Genomic DNA, 24,126 nt, shown 5'->3' with positions numbered 1-24,126 from the left:
GGGGAGCCACACTTCTAGGAGTCAGGGGGTTTTCTGCCCCCGGCAGACAGGATTCCTTTGCTTCCATTTCTTTCTTCCCTTCCCCTTGCTCTGGGTCTCCTGCCTCCAGCTCTGCATCTGCCTGCTCATCCTTCTGCTCTCAGGACAGGATGGACCCAAATGGGGAATTCACGAGTGCCCCTTCCCGAGGCCTTCCCCCAACTCTAGTCCCATCAGAGAAGGCAGAGCCGGCCTCCTTCTCCCACACAGAGGCCCCCCTTGCAGCACGCTCTGCAGGCACACTCTCGAGGTGTGTCTGTCTACACAAGGCCGCAGAGAGCATGTGTTCTGGGGGAAAGACGGTGACAAACGAGGAGTAAAGTGACATGGTAGATGGACATGGCACTGTTTATAGACTTAGCTCTTTAACAGGACGGTCATGGTTTTGAGGTTTGAAAAAAGCTATTTCCCCAAACTCTCCCAGGAGGCAAAGGGAATGTCTTTTCTATTGCTTCCAACACCAAGTCCTTCTGGAACAGGAACTGGAAGTCAGTGCCCCATTCATCAGGTTCCACAGGCAGATCTACTCCTATGCGGGGCCTGGAAGCCGGATCGTTGGTTGTGCCGTCCTGGGACTTGGTTCCAAGTGAGACCTCGCATTTCCCCTGACAAAAGCAGGCACCTGTTCAAGTTCTAGGGCTTTCCGTCCCAATTCCACTGTCATTTTACTTCAAGGTTCCACACATGTGGTCCTAAGGAGGCCTCGACGCCGTATTGTTTAACAAGAAGGGAACCTGGTGTGAGGAAGAGGCTAGAAGAGAGGAGAGGAAGGGAGGGTGGGAAGGGAGGAAGAAGGAAAGCAAGGTTGTGGTCATTCTCTTGCTGTCCACTTGGACTTTGCACTTTACCTTACCCATGCATTTCTGAGATGCTAATTCAAGGACACTTCCCAGAGGAGCTGAGTGCCAAATCAGGACCAGCATGTTCGGGCAGACTGAGTTGGCTAGTCTGCAGAGGCCATCTCTTCTCAGGGGAATGGTTCTGCGGTTAGGCTCAAGTCATCTCTGCAGTTTTGTGCTCGCTCTTCTCTCAGAAGACAATGCTGTTCCCCCCCTGGGAGGGGGTGCTAGGTTACTTGGGAACCAGCCCCCGAGACTGTGGGTAAAACTGAGATGCAGGGTTTCCTGAGGAGGAAGAGGAGGATCCTGATTTCCTGCCACTCTTAGGCCTGCAAAAGTCAAACACATGGACATTACTAAGCAGTATGTATATTCCAAGGTGGCCTTTCCTCAAAGTCCTGAAAACCAGGATTCTTTGAACTATAAACCCACTAGACTAGACTAGCATGACCCTCTAGGCCTGGCCAACCCACCTTCTGGGAGAGGTAGGAAACCTGAGAGGAGGGACTTGGATGCAGGCCAAAATAAACAAGGGCTGGGATTAAAGTATTCACTCTTACACCTGGCCCAGATGTCCTTTCAGACACCGGTCACCAGGAGCCACTCACCTGGCCTTGGGTTTTCTGCTTGCAGTGCTTTCAAAGGATGATGCATCCACCTGTATCTCATCTTCATCCTGCAGGGCTGCATCGAGTGCGGCCTGGACCTTGGGGGAAATGGCCGGGCCCTCGTAGTCTCTGGTCGTCCGGCTGGGCATATCCAACTCCAAGAGCATGATGTTCTCCGCCTGCGGAGGCACAGCAGCCATCAGCAAGTACAAGGAACCCAGACAACCTCTGAGAACAGAACTGCACGCTACTTGCCATTAAGAGCCTCCCAGGAGGGCTGGCAAAATGGCTCACAATAAATGGTGCTGCTTGCTACCAAGCCTGATAACCTGAGTTCAATCCTTGGAGCCCACAGAGTAGAAAGAAAGAAAGAATTAACTCCCATAAGTTGTCCTCTGATCTGCACACATGTCATGACACACATGCATCCAAATACACACAAATAACTATAATAGAAAAACAATGTTTAAAAAGAGCCTGCCTAAAGTGAAAGAGTTGTATGTGTATACATTTGTGTTTGTACACAATAAAATAAAATCTACAAACATACTATACACTATTAGCCATCTTACAATGTAAAATTCAGTAGTGTTTAGTATGTTCATAATTCTGTACAATTATCACAAGGTATTTCCAGAATTTTTTTCACTCTAAAAAGAAATCCTTTATCTATGACACAGTGACCCTCCTTCCTCCTTCCCATAGCTCATGGCAAACACTAGCGTGCTTTCCATGTCTAAGAATTGACCTATTCAAGATGCTTCACATGTGGCCTTTGATGTCTGGTGTTTTCATTTAATTTTGTTTTTGTTTTGTTTGTTTTGTGGGTTTTTTTTTGTGTTGTTGTTGTTTTGTTTTTTTAAGACAGGGTTTCTCTGTGTAGCCCTGGGTGTCCTGGAACCTGCTCTGTAGACCAGACTAGCCCCAAAATCAGAGATCTCATCTAATATTATGTTTATGAGTCATCCGTATTGCAATCCAGACCAATGCTTCATTCCCTTTTTTTATGTCCAATAAAAGTTACTGCATAAATATCCCAATTCATGTACATTCATCAGTTGATGGACATTTGATTGGTTCTGGCTTTTGAATATTGAACAAAGCTACAATGACAATTCATCACATCTAAGTTTCTATGTGAACATGTGTCCTAGGTTCTTTTCTGTTGCTGTGACAAACGCCATGACCAAAAACAACCTGGGCAGGAAAGGGTTTATATTACACTTCAAGATCATAATCCATCACTGAGGGAAGTCGGGGCAGAAAGCTGAGGCAGGAACCTGAAAGCAGGCCTGCTTGCTAGTCTATGCAGCATTATCTCTGACCAGGGAACACAGTAACAGTGAGGGAGTACAGTGGGAACCAGGGAGAAATGTTGCTGGCCAGCTAGTTCACTCACTGTCTCATACTTGGCTAGCTTTTTTATATAGCCCAGGGATACCTGTCTAGGGATAATGTCAACCACAGTGGGCCGAGCCCTCCTGCATCAATTAATAATCAAGATAACTCCCCACAGACATGCCCACAGGCCAATCTGAGCTACACAATTCTTTAAGCAAAGCTTTGACTCTAAGCTGTGCCACGTTGACAATTAAAGCTAACTAGGACATGTATTTTCAATTCTTTGGTGTAAACACGACATCCGATGTGTATTTTAAAAATTCATGTTGTTGCCGGGAGGTGGTGGCGCACACCTTTAATCCCAGCACTCGGGAGGCAGGGGCAGGCAGATCTCTGTGAGTTCCAGGCCAGCCTGATCTACACAGTGAGTTCCAGGACAAGCTCCAAAGCTACAGAGAAACTCTGTCTCAAAAACACAACAAACAAACAAACAAAAATATTCATGTTTTGAATTATTTGGGGGGTGTAGGGAGAACGAGTTAAGTGTTCACAGATGGGCATCAGGCTTAATCTGTCTATGATACTGTTCAGCTCTATTGTTGCCTTGTTAATTACTTGTTGAGTTGTTCTATCCATTAGTGGAAATGGAGTAGTGAAGCTGCCAATGATTACATCTGACCTGTCTGTTTCTCCTTCAGTTCATTCAGTCTGGCTTCATGTATCTGGGCTTTGCAGTATACATGACTGTAAGTGTTAGGATCTTCTCAGAACCTTTATGATTATATAATGTTCTTTATCACATAACAATTTTGCCTTATTTTCAATGCTATTTATGGATTATTCTAGCTGTCTTCTGAACTCTCTCTATGCATGTGTGTGATCTCCTTCTATCCTATCTATCCTATGTACACAAAGTGGCCTCAAACTCATGGCAGTCCTCCTGCCTCATCCTCCCAGGTGTGAGCCATCATACTCAAAACAGGTAATTTAAATTTTCTACCTTGCTTTCCTGAGTTTTTCTGTTTTTGTTTGTTTTTTTGCAATAAGCATGTCTCATATAAGATACAAAAAGGTACAAAGATGAAAAACAGTCATCGCTAATAGTTGTTACAGCTGTTCCAGCTGCTCGGAGGCAGCAGCATCTGTGTGCTCCTGGGAAGCAGGTGCAGGGCAAGGTATGTGCTTGAGCTCCACTTGAAGGACCAGTTTTGGCCTTGCTTCCTAACTGGTTTGTGAACTGCCTCCATCACAGAACATCATGTGGTGAATGAGCCCTTCCTAGCTCCAAAGACAAGCGTACAGAGAGAGCAAAGCACACCTCTCCACAGCTGCTGCCCACTGCCTCCAGGAAGTCCAGCCTTAGGACTCCAGAGAACCCCATTCATCAGTTTTAAACATCCAGACTATGTACCGAATTTCTCCAGTGAAGCAGACTGATCACCAAACATCGAGAGTTACTGCTTTCAATTCCACTTTTGGTCACGTCTGTCCCCTGGGAAGCCGAATATTTTATTTGTGCACTTTAAAGACTTTTTTTTTTTTTGCCTCAATTACAAAAACCTGGCAAGTTATGCACCATCTGAAACTGCTAGAAAAATGTTTCTGAGGCTTCTGCCTGACACCGCCCTTCCTCCTCCATATGAAACCCCACGTAACAGGCAGTTTTTGCTTTTCTTTCTCAATTTTAAATGACTAAGCACCAGGACAAACAGCACCAAGTTCATCTGCCTCTGGCTTGAAGGAGATGAAAAAAAAATTTTTTTCTTTTAATTTTTAAATGAAGCCAGTTATGATGACTCCCACCTGTAATCTCACTGCTTGGGAGACTGAAGCAGAGGGATTGCCATGAGTTTGAAGCTATTATGGAATACATATAGGTTCTAGGCCAGGATAAGCTATAGAATGTGATCCTGTGAAAATCTTCCATTACAAAACTAATCCAGGTTGTCCATGGATAGTTGCAAAAATACAACTAAGTACAATGAAGGAAGGTTTAAATTGAGTACACTTAACCAATCAGGGGCAAGCAGTTCACACTGCCATGTATTTCACACACCAGATTTTTAATTCATATATACACTTCTAGCAGAAACTTTTTAAAATTCTGTTTGTTTTGTTTGTTGAGATAAGGTCTTTATATGTAACCTTGGCTTACCTGGGACACTGGGACATGTTATATAGACGAGGCTGGCCTTTAGTTACTTCCTGCAAGCTGAATTGCAGATGTGTGCCATCATGAATAGTACAAACTGCTTTACAACTTAGCAATACATCGTGTCTCCCAGTCCATCACTTACCAGCTACCTGTGCTCTAAACAACAGGACCGACTGCACAGGGAAGATTGGAGAGTTCAATTAGAGAGGGCAGTCAGACATCAGGTATGGACCCAGCAGACAGGAAGTATTTTATTGAAAGATATTTGGGGTCATTAAACAGTGCTTAATTATGCCATTTTACATGACTATGCAACTGATACATGTTAAATGTCCCTAGGACAGACCCATGTCATGACATTAAACATCTGCATCTTTCTAAAGGTCTCACAGAACTGTCAGTGCTTCCTTAACTGGTAACATCTACTGGCCTCTGCGGACAGGGCACTTGTTCCCCGCCCCCCCCCCCCTTGTCCCGGGGGTTCTAAATTCATCTACCTTTCCTGTTTTTAATCTGTGTGTGTGACTGCAGGCGCCGGTGTATGTACATGCCTGTGGAGGGCACAGAACACCCTCAGGTGTCATCCTCAGGAATGCGGCCCACCTCCTTTGAGACAGGGTCTCTCACTGACCTGGAGCTCACAATTTAGACTAAAATGGCTAGCCAGTAAGACCCAGGAATCTTCCTGTTAGAGACAGTACTGTGATTACAGGGCACATCGCCAGAGCTGGCAAGGTGGTTTGTGTGTGAGTAAAGGTGCAGGCCACCAAGCCTGTTAACCTAAGCTCAAAGCCCAGGATTCAGGCAGTGGAAGGAAAGACCTGACTCATGCGAGTCGTTCTCTGACCTCCACACGCTGACTAGGGTGTGCTTGAGTGTGGTTTCTGGGGCTTGAACTCAGGACCTGCTCAAAAGACAAGCACTTTACTGAGTAAGTCACCCCCAACCCTTGCCTTTCCATTCAGTATTCATCATCCGCTTGTTATTTCATGTATTATTTGTTAAAATTATTGTACGTGTCCTCAGATCTCTGGGGAAGTCAGGTACGCATCCTGTGTCTTAGCATAATGGTGTCTGAGGACTTCTCAAACTTCAACTCTTCTGAAAACACACACACACACACACACACACACACACACACACACACACACACATTGGGGCTAGTGAAATGGCCCAGTGGGTTAAAATGTTTGCTGTGAAGCATGACAACCTGAGTCTGGTCCCTGGGACTCACATGGTGAAGAAGAGAACTAGCTTCCACAAGTTGTCTTCTGATACTTGCTGTATGTAGCATGTGCGTACATGCCTCCCCGTCCCCACAAACACACATGCACACATTTAAAAAAATGAATGTCATTTAAACAATTTTTTAAAACCCATGAACAGTCTTCTGTGGTGGAATATTATTTTAAGAGGTGTTACATTTGTTTATGCTGTGGAACATTTGTTTAATGATGCAAAGATGTGTTGCATTCTTTCATGTTGCATTTGTTTAACTCTGTGAAGCTGTGTTATTTTGCTTGTCTTAACACCTGATGGTCTAATAAAGAACTGAATGAGGAGAGATGGCTCAGAGGTTAAGAGCACTGCTTGCTCTTCCAGAGATCCTGAGTTCAATTCCCAGCAACCACATGGTGGCTCACAACCATCTGTAATGAGATCTGGCGCCCTCTTCTGGCCTGCAGTCATACATGCAGACAGAACACTATACATAATAAATAAATAATTCGAAAGAAAGAAAGAGAGAGAGAGAGAAAGAGAGAGGAAGAGAGAGAGAGAAAGAGAAAGAAAGAAAGAAAAATAAAAAGAAAGGAAGGGAGAAAGAAAGAAAGAAAGAAAAGAAAGGAAGGAAGGAAGGAAGGAAGGAAGGAAGGAAGGAAGAAAGAAAGAAAGAAAGAAAGAAAGAAAGAAAGAAAGAAAGAAAGAAAGAAAGAAAGAAGAAAAAATAGCTAGAAATAAGTCAAGCTAAGGCCAGGCATTCCCAAAAAAAAAGGATAAGATTCCATGTGATTTGTTTGGGAGCTGGGTGGTAGGCCCCCAAAAGAACAAAGAACAAAGAGACAAAGAGTTAAAAAACAAAACAAACAAACAAACAAACCAAAACACTATAGTCTTCTCACCCTGTACCGGGGTTCTGGCCGAATCATCATGGACATCCGTGCATGCTGGCTCAGGGGTCTCTTGTAACCCACAGCAGAGACTGGCCGCTTCATCATCTGCTGGTTCCTGAAAACGGATGACAGTGGTTAAGGCCCTGCTGGAATATGCCCCACAGGCCAGGCCCAGGCCCATGGGATAAATACTCAGAGAGTACTCTGAGAAGTAATCCAAGCCAGAGAGAACTGAAAACAGTAACTTCCAGGACTAAGGGTGACCGGACACCAGGTGCTAACTGCTTAAGTTTTCTTTTGAGGTGCCATCCGATCCAGATGTGGGCATCAGGCTTCCTTTAACCTGGAAGGGACCCCAGTCACCGTCTTGTTCTCAGACAGCAGACAAGCATATCCACCAGCACTACTATCCCTGCATCCTTGACAGACAGCTCCACATTGCCAGCATGGCCCTGGTATAGACTGACATAGAAAACAAGCCCTCTGTCCTATGGCCTAGCACATCTCACTTGACAGGGAAAAGGAAAATTTGAGGTCATGGGAAAGGCTATAACTAACTAGCTCACGGGTGATGAAGCCTCCAAGTTTCTAATATCATAATTGGGACCCAGCTTGTACCTCCTGGGCCTGTAGCTGCCACAAAATCAGGCAAGCAGACTCCAGTACATTCTCTCCACATCTCAGTGGCCCAGTCCCATTGTGCAACATTCTGTCTGTTTTCCCTCCAGCAAGTCTACTTCAGGTCAACTGTGACTTACTCCAGTCTAGTTATAGGATGTAATTTCCAGTGGTCTTCTTCTTCATCAAAAAAGGACCTATTCATAATTTTATTCTTCTCTTCCAAGGGGATAAAGTTTTCTATAATAAGATGCCTGTAAGAATACACATAGATAAATACAGGTGAAGAATGCACACAGAACCAGGCAGTGGCACACTTGGTCAGCTACCTGGGAAACTGAGGCAGGAGGTTCCCTTGAGTCTATGATGCCATCCTGGGCCAGAGTGAGATCCCTTCTCCAAAAACAACAACAACAAAATAAAAATAAGAGTCAAGTCACTCAGCAAACATTTACGGAGCAGGTACTATATGCTGACACCATCCACAGAGCTGAGATACAAACATGAAAGACACCTGGTCCTTACCTGAACAAAGAGGTAACAATACACACTGACAGGTGCTAAGAGGCCCAGGAAACCAGGCGGTGGTGGCGCACGCCTTTAATCCCAGCACTCGGGAGGCAGAGCCAGGTGGATCTCTGTGAGTTCAAGGCCAGCCGGGTCTACAGAGTGAGATCTAGGAAAGGCACCAAAAGTACACAGAGAAATCCTGTCTCGAAAAACCAAAAAACAAACAAAAAGAGTCCCAGAAATACGGAAAGGTCACTTCTACTCAGGCAGAGTAAGGATGTGAGTGGAAAAAGTGTGTGTGTGTGTGTGTGTGTGTGTGTGTGTGTGTGTGTGTGTCAGCAGGGAGGTGACACAGAAGCCATCCTAGGGCATACATTTGCTACCCAAAGTATCTGCAGGTGGGCCTTCCATAATACTGAATGCACCTGTCAGTGTGTACTGTTACCTCTTGGTATCAGGTAAGGACCAGGTGTCCCAGCACTCATGAGGCAGAGGCAGAGGCAGAGGCAGAGGCAGATGCAGGCAGAGCTCGGTGAATTCAATGCCAGCCGGGTCTACCTAGTGAGTTTCAGGTCAGCCAGGACTACACCATGAGACCCTGTCTCAGAATAAAAAAAAATCCAGAGATCCATCTTGTTGGCTTGTTGGTTGGTTGAAACACTAACATCACCTCAGAGCTGATTTTTTCATTGTTGTTTGTTTTTAAGACAAGATCTCACTGTACAGTCTGGGTTGGGCTTGTGATCCTCCTGCCTCAACCTCCAGGTGCTGAGATGACAGACATATGCTGCCTTGCTTTATCACCTACAGAGCATTAAAAAATACATTGTTCAGGGGCCAGGGGACACAGCGCAGTTGGTAGAGTGCTTGCACGAGGCCTTGTGTTTGATCTCCAGTACCACATAAACTAGGTGTGATGGCACATACTACCAGGAGTTCAAGGCCATCCTTGGCTCCATAGCAAATCTGAGGCCAGACTGGGCTACATGAGACCTTGTCTTAAAAAAAAAAGATGCCCAGACTTCATGAGAACAATGGTTCTTTCTTTTTTAGATTTACTTATTATGTATACAACATGCCTGGAGGCCAGAAGAGGGCACCAGATCTCATTACAGATGGTTGTGAGCCACCATGTGGTTGCTGGGAATTGAGCTTAGGACCTCTGGAAGAGCAGCCAGTGCTCTTAGCCTCTGAGTCATCTCTCCAGCCCAAGAACAATCGTTCTTATAGTGCTCTGGTTGATGACAAAGGTGTTCATTTGACCAATCAGGAAAAAGTTCATGATAAAGGTAATTAAAGATTCTCTCTTGAGTGACAGGTGAGGTCAGAGAATCTCAAAGGAGCAAGAAAGGTAAGGGAGAGGGAACAGGGAGACCTTCTCAAAGGGGCGAGAAGATAAGGGGGAGGGAAGGGGAGACCGTGTGGTGGTGACCTCACAGAAACAGGCTGAAATGAAGTGCCTTTGTCAGGAGCAGCAGGGGACAGTGGGGTGGCAGAGGGTGAGCTGGCAGGAAGCAGGCGGGCTGTCCTTGGACAGGTCTTCGCGGACCAAGTGGACGAGTGGACGGCAGGACCTGCTGACCAGGTACTCACTTGAGCTTTAGCTCCCTGGTGAGCTCATTCTGCGTCTGCTCCAGCTCCTGGCGCTCCTTGATGTGTTCTTCCTGCAGGTCATGGATCTCAGCCTTCACAGCTTGGAGCTTGGAAAAGAGCTGGAGCCAAGGGAGACACAGATGAGGGAAGGCTGTCCAAAGACCCCCCTCCCCCGGGGGTCCAAAGGCCTCTCCCCCAGGGCTCCCCGCACCTCCACCTCTTACCTTTTTGAGCTTTTTGGTCTTGATGTCTACCTCCTGCTGCAATGAGGTGTAAGTCTCTTTTAGTTCCAACGTCTCTTCATCTCGACTCTCCATTTGCTGCTGGATTTCTCTTTCTCGACGTTTCTGAGCGATACCACAAAATTCATCAGCTTGCCCTAGCGACCGTGTCTACACAGTATGGGTCTGGATGCTCCCAGTCGGTCTCCGGCTAGTATGGGGCTGACAGCTCCTCTCCGTTCCCTCTGGAGCTGGTCTCACACCACAGGTGTCAGGTCTGTGGCCTCAATCACGTCAGTCCACGCCTTCCTCCCCACACAAGAACGCAAAGTTACCTGCTCTGCGATCTCCTGGCGTTTCTGCTCCAAGATCTTCTGCTGTTCATTCGTATGATCTACTATATTTTTTCCTCCAACAAGCAGCTTACTCTCCATGGCCTGAGTGAGAAACAAAGTAAAATCCATCCCGTGGTCTCTCCCAGAACAGAACCCCTCACAGGAGACCTGAAAGACACTCTCATGACTGGCTAAGTATGATGGTGCATGCCTGTGGTCCCAACATTCAGGAGGCTGAGGCTGGAGGATTACAGGTTACAAGCCAGCCTGGGCTACATATTGAGACGTTGTCAAAAAAAAAAATCTCTCCCCAAACAAACAAGCAAGAAACTACTCTGGGGAACAATAAATGCACCCTGGCCATAACGGGATGGGACTCCACTCTGATGACACTGGAGGTCTGCTGTTTGAGATACCTGTGGCTTTCAGGGTTTTTTGTTGATTTTTTAAGCAAGTCCTTTATTGGGTTGTTTATCCAGAGCAATAATCCCACTCTAGACATATTAAACCTAGACCGGAGATGTTACTGTCAGGGAGGACAGTGAGGCTCGGAGCCCACCGAGGGACACAGACAAGCAAGCAGCCTTTAACCAGATGGTATGGGATGCTGTCCTGAGGGAAGTCTGAGTAACTAATGGGTGAGGAGTCAGACTTTTGGAGGAAGTTGGGGACAGCTTCTTGTCTGAAGGGACATCTACACAAAAAGTTGAAGTAAAGAATAAGAATATAAGAATTTGCTTTTTTTTTTTAAAAAAAGGCTTTTGTTAGCAAGCGGTAGAATAAGGAAACAGACAACACCAGAAGAGGTTGGTGCAAAAGCCTCAAAGCCCTGTTAGAAAACCAGGCTTGGGGGACTGGAGAAATGGCTCAGAGGTTAAGAGCACTGACTGCTCTTCCAGAGGTCTTGAGTTCAATTCCCAGCAACCACATGGTGGCTCACAACCATCTGTAATGAGATCTGGTGCCCTCTTCTGGCCTGCAGTCATACACGCTGTATACATAATAAATAAATAAGTAAATAAATAAATCTTAAAAAAAAAAAAAGAAAGAAAGAAAACCAGGCTTGATCTTAAGAGCCTCAGGAAGCATGAGCGCACACAATCAAACTGTGTTTTAAGACTGCACCCCTGCAACAGGAGGATTCCTGGAAGAGGGCAGGCAGGAGGCTACTGCACATCGGGGTGTGTGTGTGTGTGTGTGTGTGTGTGTGTGTGTGTGTGTGTGTGAGAGAGAGAGAGAGAGAGAGAGAGAGAGAGAGAGAGAGAGAGAGAGAGATAGGTATAGACGTGAGCGACCTCTGGTGAGAGGGAGAGTGAGGAACAGGGAGAGCCTGCTTTTATAGGTCACCTTGCGCATGCGTATATGGGCTTACGTAGCTACACCACGCATGCACATAAATGACGTGATCACGCTGCATGCACATTATGTGACCACGCTGCACATGGATTATGTAGGACGTAAGGCCCTGGAGTGACTAAGCATTTTGCCTGACCGCTGACAGCGCATGCACAGTCATGTGACTTCAGAAGTGGCTGGGAATAGCACTGAGGAGTCTCCATACTCTAGAACATTACCCAGCACCTGAGGCAGAGCAAAGCAGATGTCAGAAGTATATAAGCAATAGGGCTCAGAGTCCCCTAAGAGAACAGCAAAGGGAAATCGGCGGGGTCGGAGCTGGTAAAACTAACCAGCAGTGTAAAACCAGGGCACTGGGCTAAAATCACACAAAGACACTGTTTACTAGTGTACAAAAGTTAGTCTGGTAATCACCTCTGTTGGTAGGATGAGGAGTACAATGGATACTTCAAAAGATTCACTCTAGAGCCGGGCGGTGGTGCACACATTTAATCCCAGTGCTTGGGAGGCAGAGGCAGGCAGATCTCTGAGTTCTCTACCTGCCTGGTCTACAGAGTGAGTTCCAGGACAGCCAGGGCTACACAGAGAAACCCTGTCTCAAAAAACAAAAACAAAACAAAAACTCACTCAAGAACCTAAGGGTACAAGCAAGTTTCCTGGAGCCAAGCCAAGAACAGTCACAGCAAAACGTGGAAATGGCCCACAAGAGGAGAATGAAACATCACAGAATACTCAGAACAGTAACAGTGATGGACACAAGCACAGGCATCAGTACAGGTTCTTAGGGACCAACATCAGGAAAGGAAAGCAAACTGTGGCAGCACCTTAAGCCCATGTGAAGCCAGGGAGATGAGCTAAAACGAACAACAAAAAAGCAAGGCAACAACAAGCACTGGATCCAAGACGATCACCCTTGGAGGAGTGAACACAGGAGATCTGAGGAAGTGGACGCTGAGGCTGCAGCTCAACTGGTAGAGTGTTTGTCCCACATGCACAATCCAGGGCCCTGATCCCCAGCGTCACATAAAATGGGCATGGGGACACATGCCTGTGCTCATTCTTGGCTACTATCAAGTTCAAGGCCAGCCTGGGCTATATGAGACCCTGCCTTAAAAAAAAAAATTGCTGCCAGGCCATTGTGACTCATGCCTTTAATCCTAGCACTGGGGAGGCAGAGGCAGGCGATCTCTGTGAGTTCAAGGCCAGCCTGGTCTATAAAGTGAGTTCCAGGACAGGCTCCAAAGCTACATAGAGAAATCCCCCTGTCTTGAAAAACAAAACAAAAATGCTGGGCACAGTGTTGCACGCCTGTCATCCTAGCACTTGGTAGGCTGAGGCAGGAGAACTGCTGTGAGTCAGGGCCAGCCTGCTCTACATAGCAAGATCCTGATTCAAAAGTACAAACAAACAGAAACATCAAATAATTAAAACGATACCTTCTTTCTCATAGAAAAAAGAGAGAAAGAAGAAGAGGGCTGTCCTATTCCTTACTGGAAGTGCGGATGCCCTGGTATTAGTTTTTTATTTTGACTTTTATTTTGGGGGATGGAAAGACAAGATCTCACTCTACAGCTCTGGCTGTCCTGGAACTTACTATATAGACCTCACAAGCCACCCACCTGCCTCTGCCTCCTGGGCGCTGGGATTGAAGGTGTTTGTCACCATGCCCAGCGCCCACTGTATTTCCTTTGACCAGTGAAATGGCACTGAAAGGGAACGGGGCCCACAGAAGGGTACAGTACCTTGATTTTGGCACCCAGCATCTCAGCAGCATCCTTCTCTCGCCGCAGGTCCTCCATCTTTTTCTCCTTCTCCTTCAGCAGCCTCATCTTCTCCTCTGCAACCAAGCTGTGGTCCTCTACAATGGCCCGCTTCTCAATCTCCAGTTTTTCTTGCTGTTCCCGCCAGTAATCATCCTTATCATCCCCTTCCTCCTCACCCTCTTCTCCCTCCTCCTCCTCCTCTTCCCCTCCCCCACCACTGCCACCACCTTCCCTCCGCTTCTCTCGCCTCTTCCTCCTGCCAATGGAGCGTTTTTCCAGCTGGGCCTTGAGCCGAGCAATTTCTTCCTGGAATTCTCGAAGCAGAGCGTCCTTTGGGTCCTCATTGACCCTTGGCTTGTTTTTAATGTTTTTGGCACGGTTGGCATATCTCAGAGTGGTCAGGGTCTCTTCTACATTGTACGAGGCAGGCCCCACATTGGCTACCATCACAGTTTTGGCATTGCCACCAAGGGAATCTTGGAGAAGCCTAGTCAGCTTTGAGTCTCTATATGGAATGTGGGTGCTTTTGCCATCCACCAGGGCAGAGATGACATTACCCAAGGCTGAAAGGGACAGGTTGATCTTGGTCGCTTCCTTCAGTCTTTCCCCTTGAGCGCCAGTCTTGGCTTGCCGCTCACTGCCGGCAAGATCTACAAGGTTCAGTTTGCCTACCCGGATGTGGTTTTCGCCGTCTAGGCCCACCTCGCTGCATTCGATGGTGATGACAAAGATTGCATGCGACCGTGAGCTGTGCTCGTTCATGTTGGTAGCACCGACAGAGCGGTTTTGGTTGCCCACATTCATCACATGCTCTATCTCCTTCACACTCTTGGTGACAAAGGAAGACAAATCCTTCACGTACACACCTGTATCGGGTCTTTCTTTGAGCTCCAGCCTTTTGGTCTGATCCTTTGAGAGCAAGTCTCGGATCTCTTCCTGATAGATCTCTAAGTAAGAGGCCCTGACCAGGTACTGTTGGTTCTGCGATCGAGAGATGTGGGTGAAGATGTGATCAAATGAGTTGGGGATGACCCCTCTTTTCTCAGGGTCACCACGGACTCCCTCCATGGTATAGGTTTTACCAGTTCCCGTTTGTCCATAGGCAAAAATTGTGCCATTGAATCCCTGTAGGACAGAGTCCACAAGCGGCCGGAACGTCTCATCGTAGAGTTCAAACTGCTTGGCATTCCAATCATAGACGGCATCAAAGGTGAAGGTCTTGGGCATCTCATGGGATGTGCCTTTGGGGTTCTTCACAGACACCTGCCCCAGCTTCACATCCACATCTACCACCTTGTCATAGGACGCAGCCTTTTCTTTACCATTCATGGGCCGACAGCGAACCACCACCCGGACTGACTCTGAGCTTTTTAACTTGGACATGATGAACTCTGACCAGCTCAGCCTTGAGGGCTATGACTCCAAAATGGTTCAGAATGCTAAGGTCCTAGAAAACAAAACAAAACAAAAGTAGTGAGCATGGAAGAGCTGTCGTCGAGGACTGCCTAACAGCAGTGGGTACAATAGCCATCTCCACTTGCTAACCTTCTGACAGCCATATTTAATCCTTTTAGTATACTGAGTATTTCTCCTCACGAGACCGTAACCTGCTTCAGTAGTAAAAGACTCCAGTCCACTAATATTAATTCTTATCCACCCTCAGTTGATATTTGATTATATTATATTATTATTATATTATATTTATATTATAAGTAGAAACTACAGGAAGCTTCTTTCCTTACCTTTGTTTTTAGAGAAAGGGACTCAGCCTTATCTCCTAATCCTCCTGCCTCCATCTCCATGTGCTGGGATCACAGCATGAAGTATCACACCTTTGTTTTTCGTTTGTTTTTCTTAAGATTGATGTTGCTTTTATATAGAATTGTGTCTTGGGGGGGGGGGCATGCACAAGTGAGGATGCCCATGGAAGCCAGGAGAGAATGCAAGATCCCCTGAAGCTGCAGTTAGAGATGGCTCTGAGACCTGACCAGGGCTGCTGGAAACTACTACACTCTGCCGGAAGAGCATCCAACATCCTTAACTCCTGAGCCACCGCTCCAGCCCTCACTGGAAGTCTTTTCAAAGCCTGGGTGACTTTATATCCTATGAACTCCTAAATCCCTAATTCATACCAAAACCTAGTAAGCAAATAAGTGAAGCATGGGGTGTAGTTTGCACAATATGAGCTTAACAGGGCCAGAAGGGTAAAGAAGTTAAAAAAGGGGGTGGGAGGGAGAAGTTGGGTACAGTGGCAGCCTATAGGGCTAGCATTTGAGACTCAAGCAGCATGATTCTGAGTGAGAAGCCAGTCTGTCTGTGCTTTATAGCACGGCCTCGTTAGGGTGGCTCAGGCACCATGTACAAGACTGTGAGATCTACCCCAGCACCACAAAATGGGGGGTATACATAGACAAGGCCTGATGGGCATTTGGTGTCACTCAGCTTTGAGAGGGGAGCCATTGGTCCACGGGACACTTTGGAGAGAAGACTCACTGTGCATCTCGGCTCAGATGTTTCAATACCTCAGCTTGTGCTGGAATTCTAAGAATCACTAAAAGACGGTTTATGTAAAATGTGCTCGTCAGTGGGGATGTGGGATGGTGCAGTGCGTTCAGCCATCAATTTAACAGATTATGAATGCAAGGAGGAAATTTAAAGGAAGAGAAAAACAGAAGCTCAGTTGCTGGCAGGAAACTCAGAAGGCAGACTAGGTGGCCGGATGTGTGCTTAGGAAAGACAAAGGAGAGACTAGATCAGAGCCAAGAGGGACACAAAGACTGCAAGCTCCTGATAACCTCGGTGCAGGGAAATTTGTAAAACACAGATGATTCATATTTTAAAAATTAGTATTCAAAAGCCCTTTTAGAGACAGACGTCACTCCCTTGCCATTCTCCAGTCACCCAGCTCTCCTGTCCACAGACAAACGTCATTAGATCTTTTCCTTCTTTATTTTATGTGTGTGGGTGTCTGGTCTGCATGTATGTCTACGCACTGCACACATGCACTGCCTACAGAGGCCAGAAGGCAGCACTGGACCCCCTGGGACTTGAGTTACTATTGATGGTTGTGAACTGTCTTGTGGGTGCTGGGAATTGAACCCAGGTCCTCAGAAAGAACAGTCAGTTCTCTTAAAGCACTGAGCCAGCTCTCTAGTCCCATTATTAGATTTTCAATCTAATTTTTTTAATAATGTGATGTTCTGCACAGCAATACACAATGGTTTGCATCTTGCTCCTTCTTACTACAACTGATCTTGAAGTTCATATCCTCAACAGATTGAGCCTTCTCTTTTACGACAGCAGCATACTACCCCACTGTATGGATACATCTAACTTATTTAACCTCTGCTACAGGCGCACTTATGTTGCTGGATGTGGCGGTGCATACCTGTAATCCCTGCACTTACCTAACTAAGGCAGGAGAATTATGGGCTTGAAGCCAGGCTTGGCTACATAGTAAGCCCTGTCTCAAACAAACAAAATAACACACTTTAGCTGTTTGATAGTCCACTGTAAAAAACCTAGGATACATAATCATTTCATTTGTGGACAAATACACTTGTAAAAATAAATTCTCAGAAGTTGAATTGCTGAATCAAAGGATGCATGCATTTGTAACTGCAGCATACAGAAGAGCTGGAGTTATCCTACACAGAGGACAATGCTCCTCCCAGAAGCCATAAATGGCCAAATGAAAAAGTTCAGTGCCACATGCAGGAAACCTCTTTTCAAGTGGTTGGTCACGGGTGTCCCAGAGACTCCCCCAAATTACAAAGATTATTGTCACTGCTCTTGGTTGCCCACCACAACTTAATGGGAAGATCCTGCTGCTGAAGACACTACACACTGGGTCACAGGAACGGAGAATCAGGTTCGTACTAATCCGGAAGCTTCCTTCTTGCAGGCTACTTTCCATAATCCTGAAGGTGTGTGTGTAGGCTGCTGAGGGTGGGGGTGGGAAGTCATCAGCAGTCTTACTCAGCTGTGAATCCTGCAGACGGCAATGACTGGTGTGGTAAGTTGTGCACAGAGGTACAATAGTGGCAGGAATAATACGGAGGAAGCCAACTGATTTCTGGTTGGATTGAAGGTCCACTCCACAGGGGGAAATGCATGCCTAGTTCTGTAAATCTGGCCAAGGACCCACGGATAGGGAGCTCACAGACTCCAATAGTTGCAGAACTATTATTTTGGTAAATGGATATAATATCAAACTGTACTCTGCATTTGCATCTCTACACCCATATATTAGTTCTCAGACTTCATTAGAGAAGTTTCTTGTGCAATGGATGGTAGTTAATGCAGAAACTCACACTTGGCCAAATGCAGAGAATAAGTCCTGTGGAGTACTCGGCCACAAATGGGACATCTACATCATCCTCCCCCAGTACGAGGACCAGAGACCATGGTAGAAGAAAAGGCAAAAGAGACACTAGAGGCCAGAGGTCAGGGAGGACAGGGATGAGGTAGGTTCTTCGGGACATGACAGGACCACCACACTCAGGGACTCCCAGCAGCTGTAGTTGTTTGTACAAGATCAAGCCAGTTTTCATTCCAGTATGTGTGGGGGCAGGGCTCTCAGGCCCCCACCCCTACCTGAGGAGCTGTTGACAGTTGATGGCTGTTGATGGCTTCTGAGGGACAGTGAGTCAGCTTTCTTTAGTGGGTGGTCCCTGGTAGGCCACCCACACTCTAGTGGACGGCCCTATACCCACAAGTATATGAACAGCATAAACTGGACTTGGTGGACTATTCAAAAGAAAAGAGAACATGAAGTTGGAAGGGGACCAGGGAAGGTAGATCTAGGAGGAAATAAAAGGAGGTGTAGGGTAGAGGGTAAATATGATCAAAACACATTACACGGCATTCTCAAAGAATTGATAAAAATATTATATAAAATGTAAAAATAAAAATTAGAATGAAGAGCCAGATCTCTTACTCTCTTTGAATGTGGTTTCTGTAAGTTCTGCAAAAACCAGAGTCATTCTCCCTTCCTACGGAGAACTGTCAAACTACAAGGCACCGACAAAGGTGCTCTACCATAGCTGTATGCTAATATGAAGATGGATTAAAATTACTATGAAAGGGTTGGGGATTGGAGGTGTAGCTCAGCAGAGGAGCACATGCCTAGAATGTGGGATGCCATGGGTTCAGTTCTCAGAATTTGAAAGAAAAAATATTCTTCTAAAACTTTCATCAATGGTCACTGCAGAGACTATGGTTAAACCTTAATTTTGTCCATTAAACATCACAAGACAACCGTTTTCTACTGTTTAGTTTGTAGTTTTCCTCTTAAAGAAAAATTGAGATAGAAATACCTACCCACTGACACTCAATAAGAACTAAATTTCATGTCAGTTAAAGAAAATTGCACAAGGCTAGTCCATTCATTACAGTCTTATAGTCAAAAGTTGGGATTTCATCACATGGAACCAAGCATCAATAACCAAAACATTCAGGGGACTGGTGAGATGGCTCAGCGGTTAAGAGCACTGACTGCTCTTCCAGAGGTCCTGAGTTCAATTCCCAGCAACCATATGGTGGCTCACAACCATCTGTAATGAGATCTGGTGCCCTCTTCTGGCACACAGGCACACTGTATACATAATAAATAAATCGTTAAAACAAACAAACAAACATTCAGGAGGGTGAGGCAGTAAGATCATTAGTTGAAGACCAGCCAAGACTACATATTGAGATTTTGTCTCAAAATAAAATACAGGAGCCAGGCAGTGGTGATACATGCCTTTAATTCCAGCACTCAAGAGGCAGAGGCAGGCAGATCTCTATGAGTTTGAGGCCAGCCTAGTCAACAGAGCTAGTTCTAGGACAGCCAAGGCTATACAAAGAAACCCTGTCTTAAAAAAAAAAAAAAAAAAAAAAAAAACAATAAATAAATAAAATAAAATAAAATAAAGTAGAAATGTTGTCAGATGGGAAGAAAGAACCTGATGCTGAAGCCAGGCACTGCAGTGCATACCTGTAATCCTAGCACTTGGGGAGATCTCTCTCGAGTCCAGCTTGGTCACCCCGGTCTACATAGAGAATTCCTCCTGCAGGCAAGCCCATGGGGTATTTTCATGACTCAGAGCTCAGGACTGACCAGCAGGTCCACTGTGAGTGGTGTCGTGCCTGGATTGTTTAAGAAAGAAGGCTGAGCAAGCCAGGGAGAAAGTCAGTAAGTAGCCCCCCTCCATGGCCTCAGCTTCACTTCCTGCCTTGAGCTCCTGCCTCGCTTCACTTCCTGATGAACTGTAACCTGTAAACCAAATAATCCTCCTTGCTCCCCAAGTGACTTTTGGTCGTGGTGTTTTAGCCACAGTGACCCAGAGCAAACTAGGACATGCCACTCTCTCGGAACTCCAACAGAGGCATGCCAAAGCTGGTGTGAGCACCAAGGAGACACTGGCCCAGAGCCTCCTGTGGGAGGGCCTCTCCTGCAGCGCCTGGCAGCCAGAGGCGTAGACTGCAGAGTTCAAGGAGGTGGAGGTGAAGGGCAGGGCTGTGAGAGGCCAGGCTCCTGTGCGTCACATCCTCCTGAGGAGGCAGGCTGTCCCCACTCACACCTGTGGAAACAACTGGCCTGATCCTGTTCCATAAAAAGCCCATAGCAAAGACCTACAGCCTGGCTACTACATTTTTTGAGCTGTAAAATGTGATAAATACAAAGGAATGTGTTTAATGATTCACATTCACCTTCAAAACTCCTGACAAAGGAAGAAATTCCTAAAGATGAGTCCTCTCATTAAATCTACTCAACTCTTTTGTTTGTTTGTTTGTTTGTTTGTTTGTTTTGGCTTTCTGAGATAAGGTTTCTTTATATAAGAGCCCTGGCTGTCCTGGAACTCTCTCTGTAGACCAGGCTAGCCTCTAATTCACAGAGATCTGTCTGCCTCTGCCTCTGCCTCTGCCTCTGCCTCTGCCTCTGCCTCTGCCTCTGCCTCTGCCGGGATGAAACGCCTGCACCACCACGCCCAGCAAATCTTAACTCTTACCACATTTCTTTTAGGGCTTTTCACTCACCCGGCTAGAGTAGACATTATTATTGATGCTTTACTTCAAGAAGACAGACTAATTCAATTTCCTGTCTCCGGAGCTTCAAATCTTGTTCTGGGTCCTCCTCGGCCGAGAGGGCATTGTCAGGAGGATGCCGGACTCTCTCTCTATTATCTTCTTTCTGCTCTCCTGTAGGTCTAATCACAGTGACAACTTGAGAGAAACCCAGCGGTTCGGTCAGCAGTCTGCCGCCTGCTTCCCAGGAACCTTTTCTGTCAGCACCAGCATCCCAGGTGAAGCCCCACTGTCGGGCTGACTGTGCAGAGCTGAGCTCTCCAGCCTCGGGGCTTGTGCCTGCTGAGAAGATCAGTTACTTGTTTCTCAGCAGAGCCACAGTCCTCCGCACTCTTCGCTAAGTACTTCATTTTGGATTCATGTTGCCTTTCCTGGTTGTCATGGAGACTCACCTCAGAGTCTAGAATTTAGTGTGGCCTACATTCTGAGCAACTATCAGTTCTAGGACAGAGGTCACAAACTGGCCACATTCTACATGAAATGTTTTGTTTTCTGAAGTGTATGTGTGGTCATTGAGGCCACAGCTTTGTATAAGCTACACAAGTGCTCTACCACCAAACCACACTCACAGCCCTCTGCTTACATTTTATTGATCAGTGTGCTGTTTAAAAAAAGGAGGGGGGTGGGAGGAGAGGAGGGAGGGGAAAATTCGGTTGAGATGTAAAATTAAGTAATTAATTAAATGAATTTAAAAGAAAAAAGGGGGAGGCAGAGTATGGTGGTGCACACCTTTAATGCTAGCACTTAGTGGAGACAGGCAGATCTCTGTTTGAGGCTAGCCTGGTCTAAATAGTGAATTCCAGGCCAGCCAGGGCTACATAGTTAGACCCAATCTCTAAAAAAATATAGATAGATAGATAGATAGATAGATAGATAGATAGATAGATAGATAGATTAGATAGATAAAACAAGGGAAGGCCAATGAGATGGCCAATTGGGTAGATGCTTGCTGCCAAGCCTGACCTTAGTTTAATCTCTGGAACCCACATGGTAGAAGAGAATGGATTCCCAACGGTTGTCCTCCAACCTCCACACATATACAATGACATGCACATGCATGCACACATACATACACTCACACACATTCACACTCAGAAACACATCCATACACAATAAATAATTGTAACTTTAAAAAACAAACAAACAAACCCAGTATTCAGAAGGCTGAGGCAGGCAGGGCTCTGTGAATTCAAGGACAGCCTGGTCTACACAGTAAGTTCTAGCCCAGCCAGGACTACATGGTGAGACTTGTGGGGGTATTGTGTTCCCCAAAATATTGTGTACCTTAATAAACTTACCTGGGGTCAGAGAACAGACAAGCCACTAGTTAGGCAGTGATAGCACACGCCTTTAATCCTAGCATTCCAGAGACAGAAATCCCTCTGGATCTCTGTGAGTTCAAGGCCACATTGGAAATAGCCAAGCATGGTGACACACACCTTTAATCCCAGAAAGTCAGCCTTTAATCCCAGGGAGTGGTGGTAGAAAGCAAAAAGGTATATAAGGCGTGAGGATCAGAAACTAGAAGATTTTGGCTGGTTAAGATTTTGGCTGGTTAAGCATTCAGGCTTTTAAGCAGCAGTTCAGCTGAGAGCCATTGGGATGAGGACACAGAAGCTTCCAGTCTGAGGAAACAGGACCAGCTGAGGAATTGGCAAGGTGAGATAGCTGTGGCTCGTTCTGTCTCTCTGATCTACCAGCATGGACCCCAATAACTCGCCTCAGGTTTGATTTTATTAATAAGAACTTTTAAGATTCCTGCTACAGAGACTCTCGTCTCAAAAAAAACGAATGATAAGATGCAGCTCTGTGGTACTGCTGTGCTTAGCATGTGGGGATTCTAGGGCTCAGTCTCCAGCATCAAAACTCAGCAACTCCACCTTCTCCATGCATTCCTGTCCTGATGGACCCCTGCACACATGCAGAAGGAAACAAAGGCAAGGATGCTTCTTTTCTGTTTTTGATACAGGCTCTCATGTAGCCCAGGCTGACCTCCAACTCCCCATATAACTGAGACCAACCTGAACTTCTGATTCTCCTGCCTCTACCTCACAAGTGGTAGATCACAGGCATGTACCACCATGCCTAGTTTACACAAATACTCCACCAACTGAGCTACATCTCCAGCCCCCAGCAGTTATAACGAAAAAAAAAAAATGGACACCTACACCTACACCTAAAATACAGTACATCCATATTACAGACAGTCCAGTATAGCAGTCAGTAAAGTAATAAATAAGAGGTCTGCCAAACAAGCCACAGCCCAAATCTGGCCCACACCCATCCCCGTAAACAGCATTTCACTGAAACACAGCCATAATCTTTGTTTGCACACACCTAGATCTACAGTGACTATGAAACGGCTGAGTGGAGTAGCTATAACAGAGAAAATAAGGTCCCCCCAACCCAAAATATTTGCCAATCTGGACTTTGCAGAGAAAGTTAGCCAACCCTTGAATTGGCACAGTTTAGTCCAGACTCACCTACAAAATGAGACCCTGCCTCAAAAAACAAACAACAAAGAAAGAAACAAACAAACCCAACACCAAGTCGTAGAGAAGGTACACACCGATGAGGATTACCGGCTACCCAAGCTAGACAGTGGAGGAAACCAGTGAGAAAATGCATTAGAGAGGGAAACAGATTCAACTTCACTTGCAATATTTTGTAATTTCTCATTTAAAACTAAAGTGAGCGAATGAGACATCAGCTGACCAGGTGGCACATACCTTTAACCCCAGCACTCTGGAGGCAGAGGCACTCAGATAGATCACTGTGAGTTCAATGCTAGTCTGATCTACATAAGTTCTAGGATAGCCATGGCTACATGTCGAAATCCTGTCTCAAAAAGAAAAAAGAAAGAAAAGCCCATCACACTATTCCATCTTTAAAAAGATACTTGGTCTTGGCTGATCTCAGATGCTCAGCCAGAGGTCACTTGAGCTTAAGTTTAAAAATCAGTCTAGACAGCACGGTGAGACTTTGTCCCCCCTCAAAACAAAACAAAAAAACAGTTACTTAAATTTATTTTGTCTCACGAGTACTGGTTTTATCAAAAAAATTCTAATAAAACATCTTAAATCAGGGGGGAAAAAGACATTTAGCAAAGCTCTAGAATGACTGGAAAATGGTTATAAATGAAAAGGCAGTTTACAAAATTGAATGATTTCATGTCATCACGATTATATAAAAATAAAACACTCATTGGGTGGTGGTGGCGCACAACCTTAGTCCCAGCACTCAGAGGCAGAGGCAGGCGGATCTCTGTGAGTTCAAAGCCAACCTGGTCTACAGAGTGAGTTCCAGGACAGCCAGGGCTACACAGAGAAACCCTGTCTCAAAAAACATACAAACAAACAAAAACACTCATTGAACATCAGCAGTGGTCCACTTTGGGTGATGGGAATGCAGATTTCCCTGTTCTTTCAACATATATGTATTTTCCAAATCTCCTCTCATGGGTATGTGGCCTCTTCAAACGGGGATAGAAACAAATGTCAGCTCCACAGAAGCAGCCCTGCAAGAAGCAGTCCAGACACACAGACGCACGCTAATGCATCTCTAAT

At 45.9% G+C, this 24,126-nt stretch overlaps 1 protein-coding gene across 11 annotated transcripts in view; it reads right to left on the bottom strand.

Moving 5' to 3' along the window:
* Nucleotides 1-371: 371 nt before the first annotated feature.
* Kif3b (kinesin family member 3B) overlaps nt 372-24,126 on the bottom strand; it is a 39,979-nt gene continuing 16,224 nt past the window's right edge. For 2 of the 11 annotated variants that reach the window (XM_076570878.1, XM_042276502.2), the window contains 10 exons: nt 20,513-20,682; nt 19,470-19,621; nt 13,469-14,936; nt 10,371-10,472; nt 10,039-10,161; nt 9,815-9,933; nt 7,852-7,965; nt 7,103-7,208; nt 1,487-1,665; nt 372-1,207 (listed from right to left, as the gene is read on the bottom strand). In XM_076570878.1, coding sequence (XP_076426993.1) covers nt 1,111-1,207; nt 1,487-1,665; nt 7,103-7,208; nt 7,852-7,965; nt 9,815-9,933; nt 10,039-10,161; nt 10,371-10,472; nt 13,469-14,872 — 2,244 coding nt within the window. In that variant the 5' untranslated portion in view covers nt 14,873-14,936; nt 19,470-19,621; nt 20,513-20,682 and the 3' untranslated portion in view covers nt 372-1,110. Of the gene's footprint in view, nt 1,208-1,486; nt 1,666-7,102; nt 7,209-7,851; nt 7,966-9,814; nt 9,934-10,038; nt 10,162-10,370; nt 10,473-13,468; nt 14,937-19,469; nt 19,644-20,512; nt 20,961-24,126 lie in introns of those variants that run through there. The other 9 variants (XM_006985466.4, XM_076570874.1, XR_013050879.1 and 6 more) reach the window with 8 other exon arrangements.

The sequence above is a fragment of the Peromyscus maniculatus genome, chromosome 4 (assembly GCF_049852395.1).
Source record: "Peromyscus maniculatus bairdii isolate BWxNUB_F1_BW_parent chromosome 4, HU_Pman_BW_mat_3.1, whole genome shotgun sequence".
NCBI classification, from domain to species: Eukaryota; Metazoa; Chordata; class Mammalia; order Rodentia; family Cricetidae; genus Peromyscus; species Peromyscus maniculatus.
Note: the sequence above shows the minus strand (reverse complement) of the source record. Positions and strands in the feature narration are given on the sequence as shown.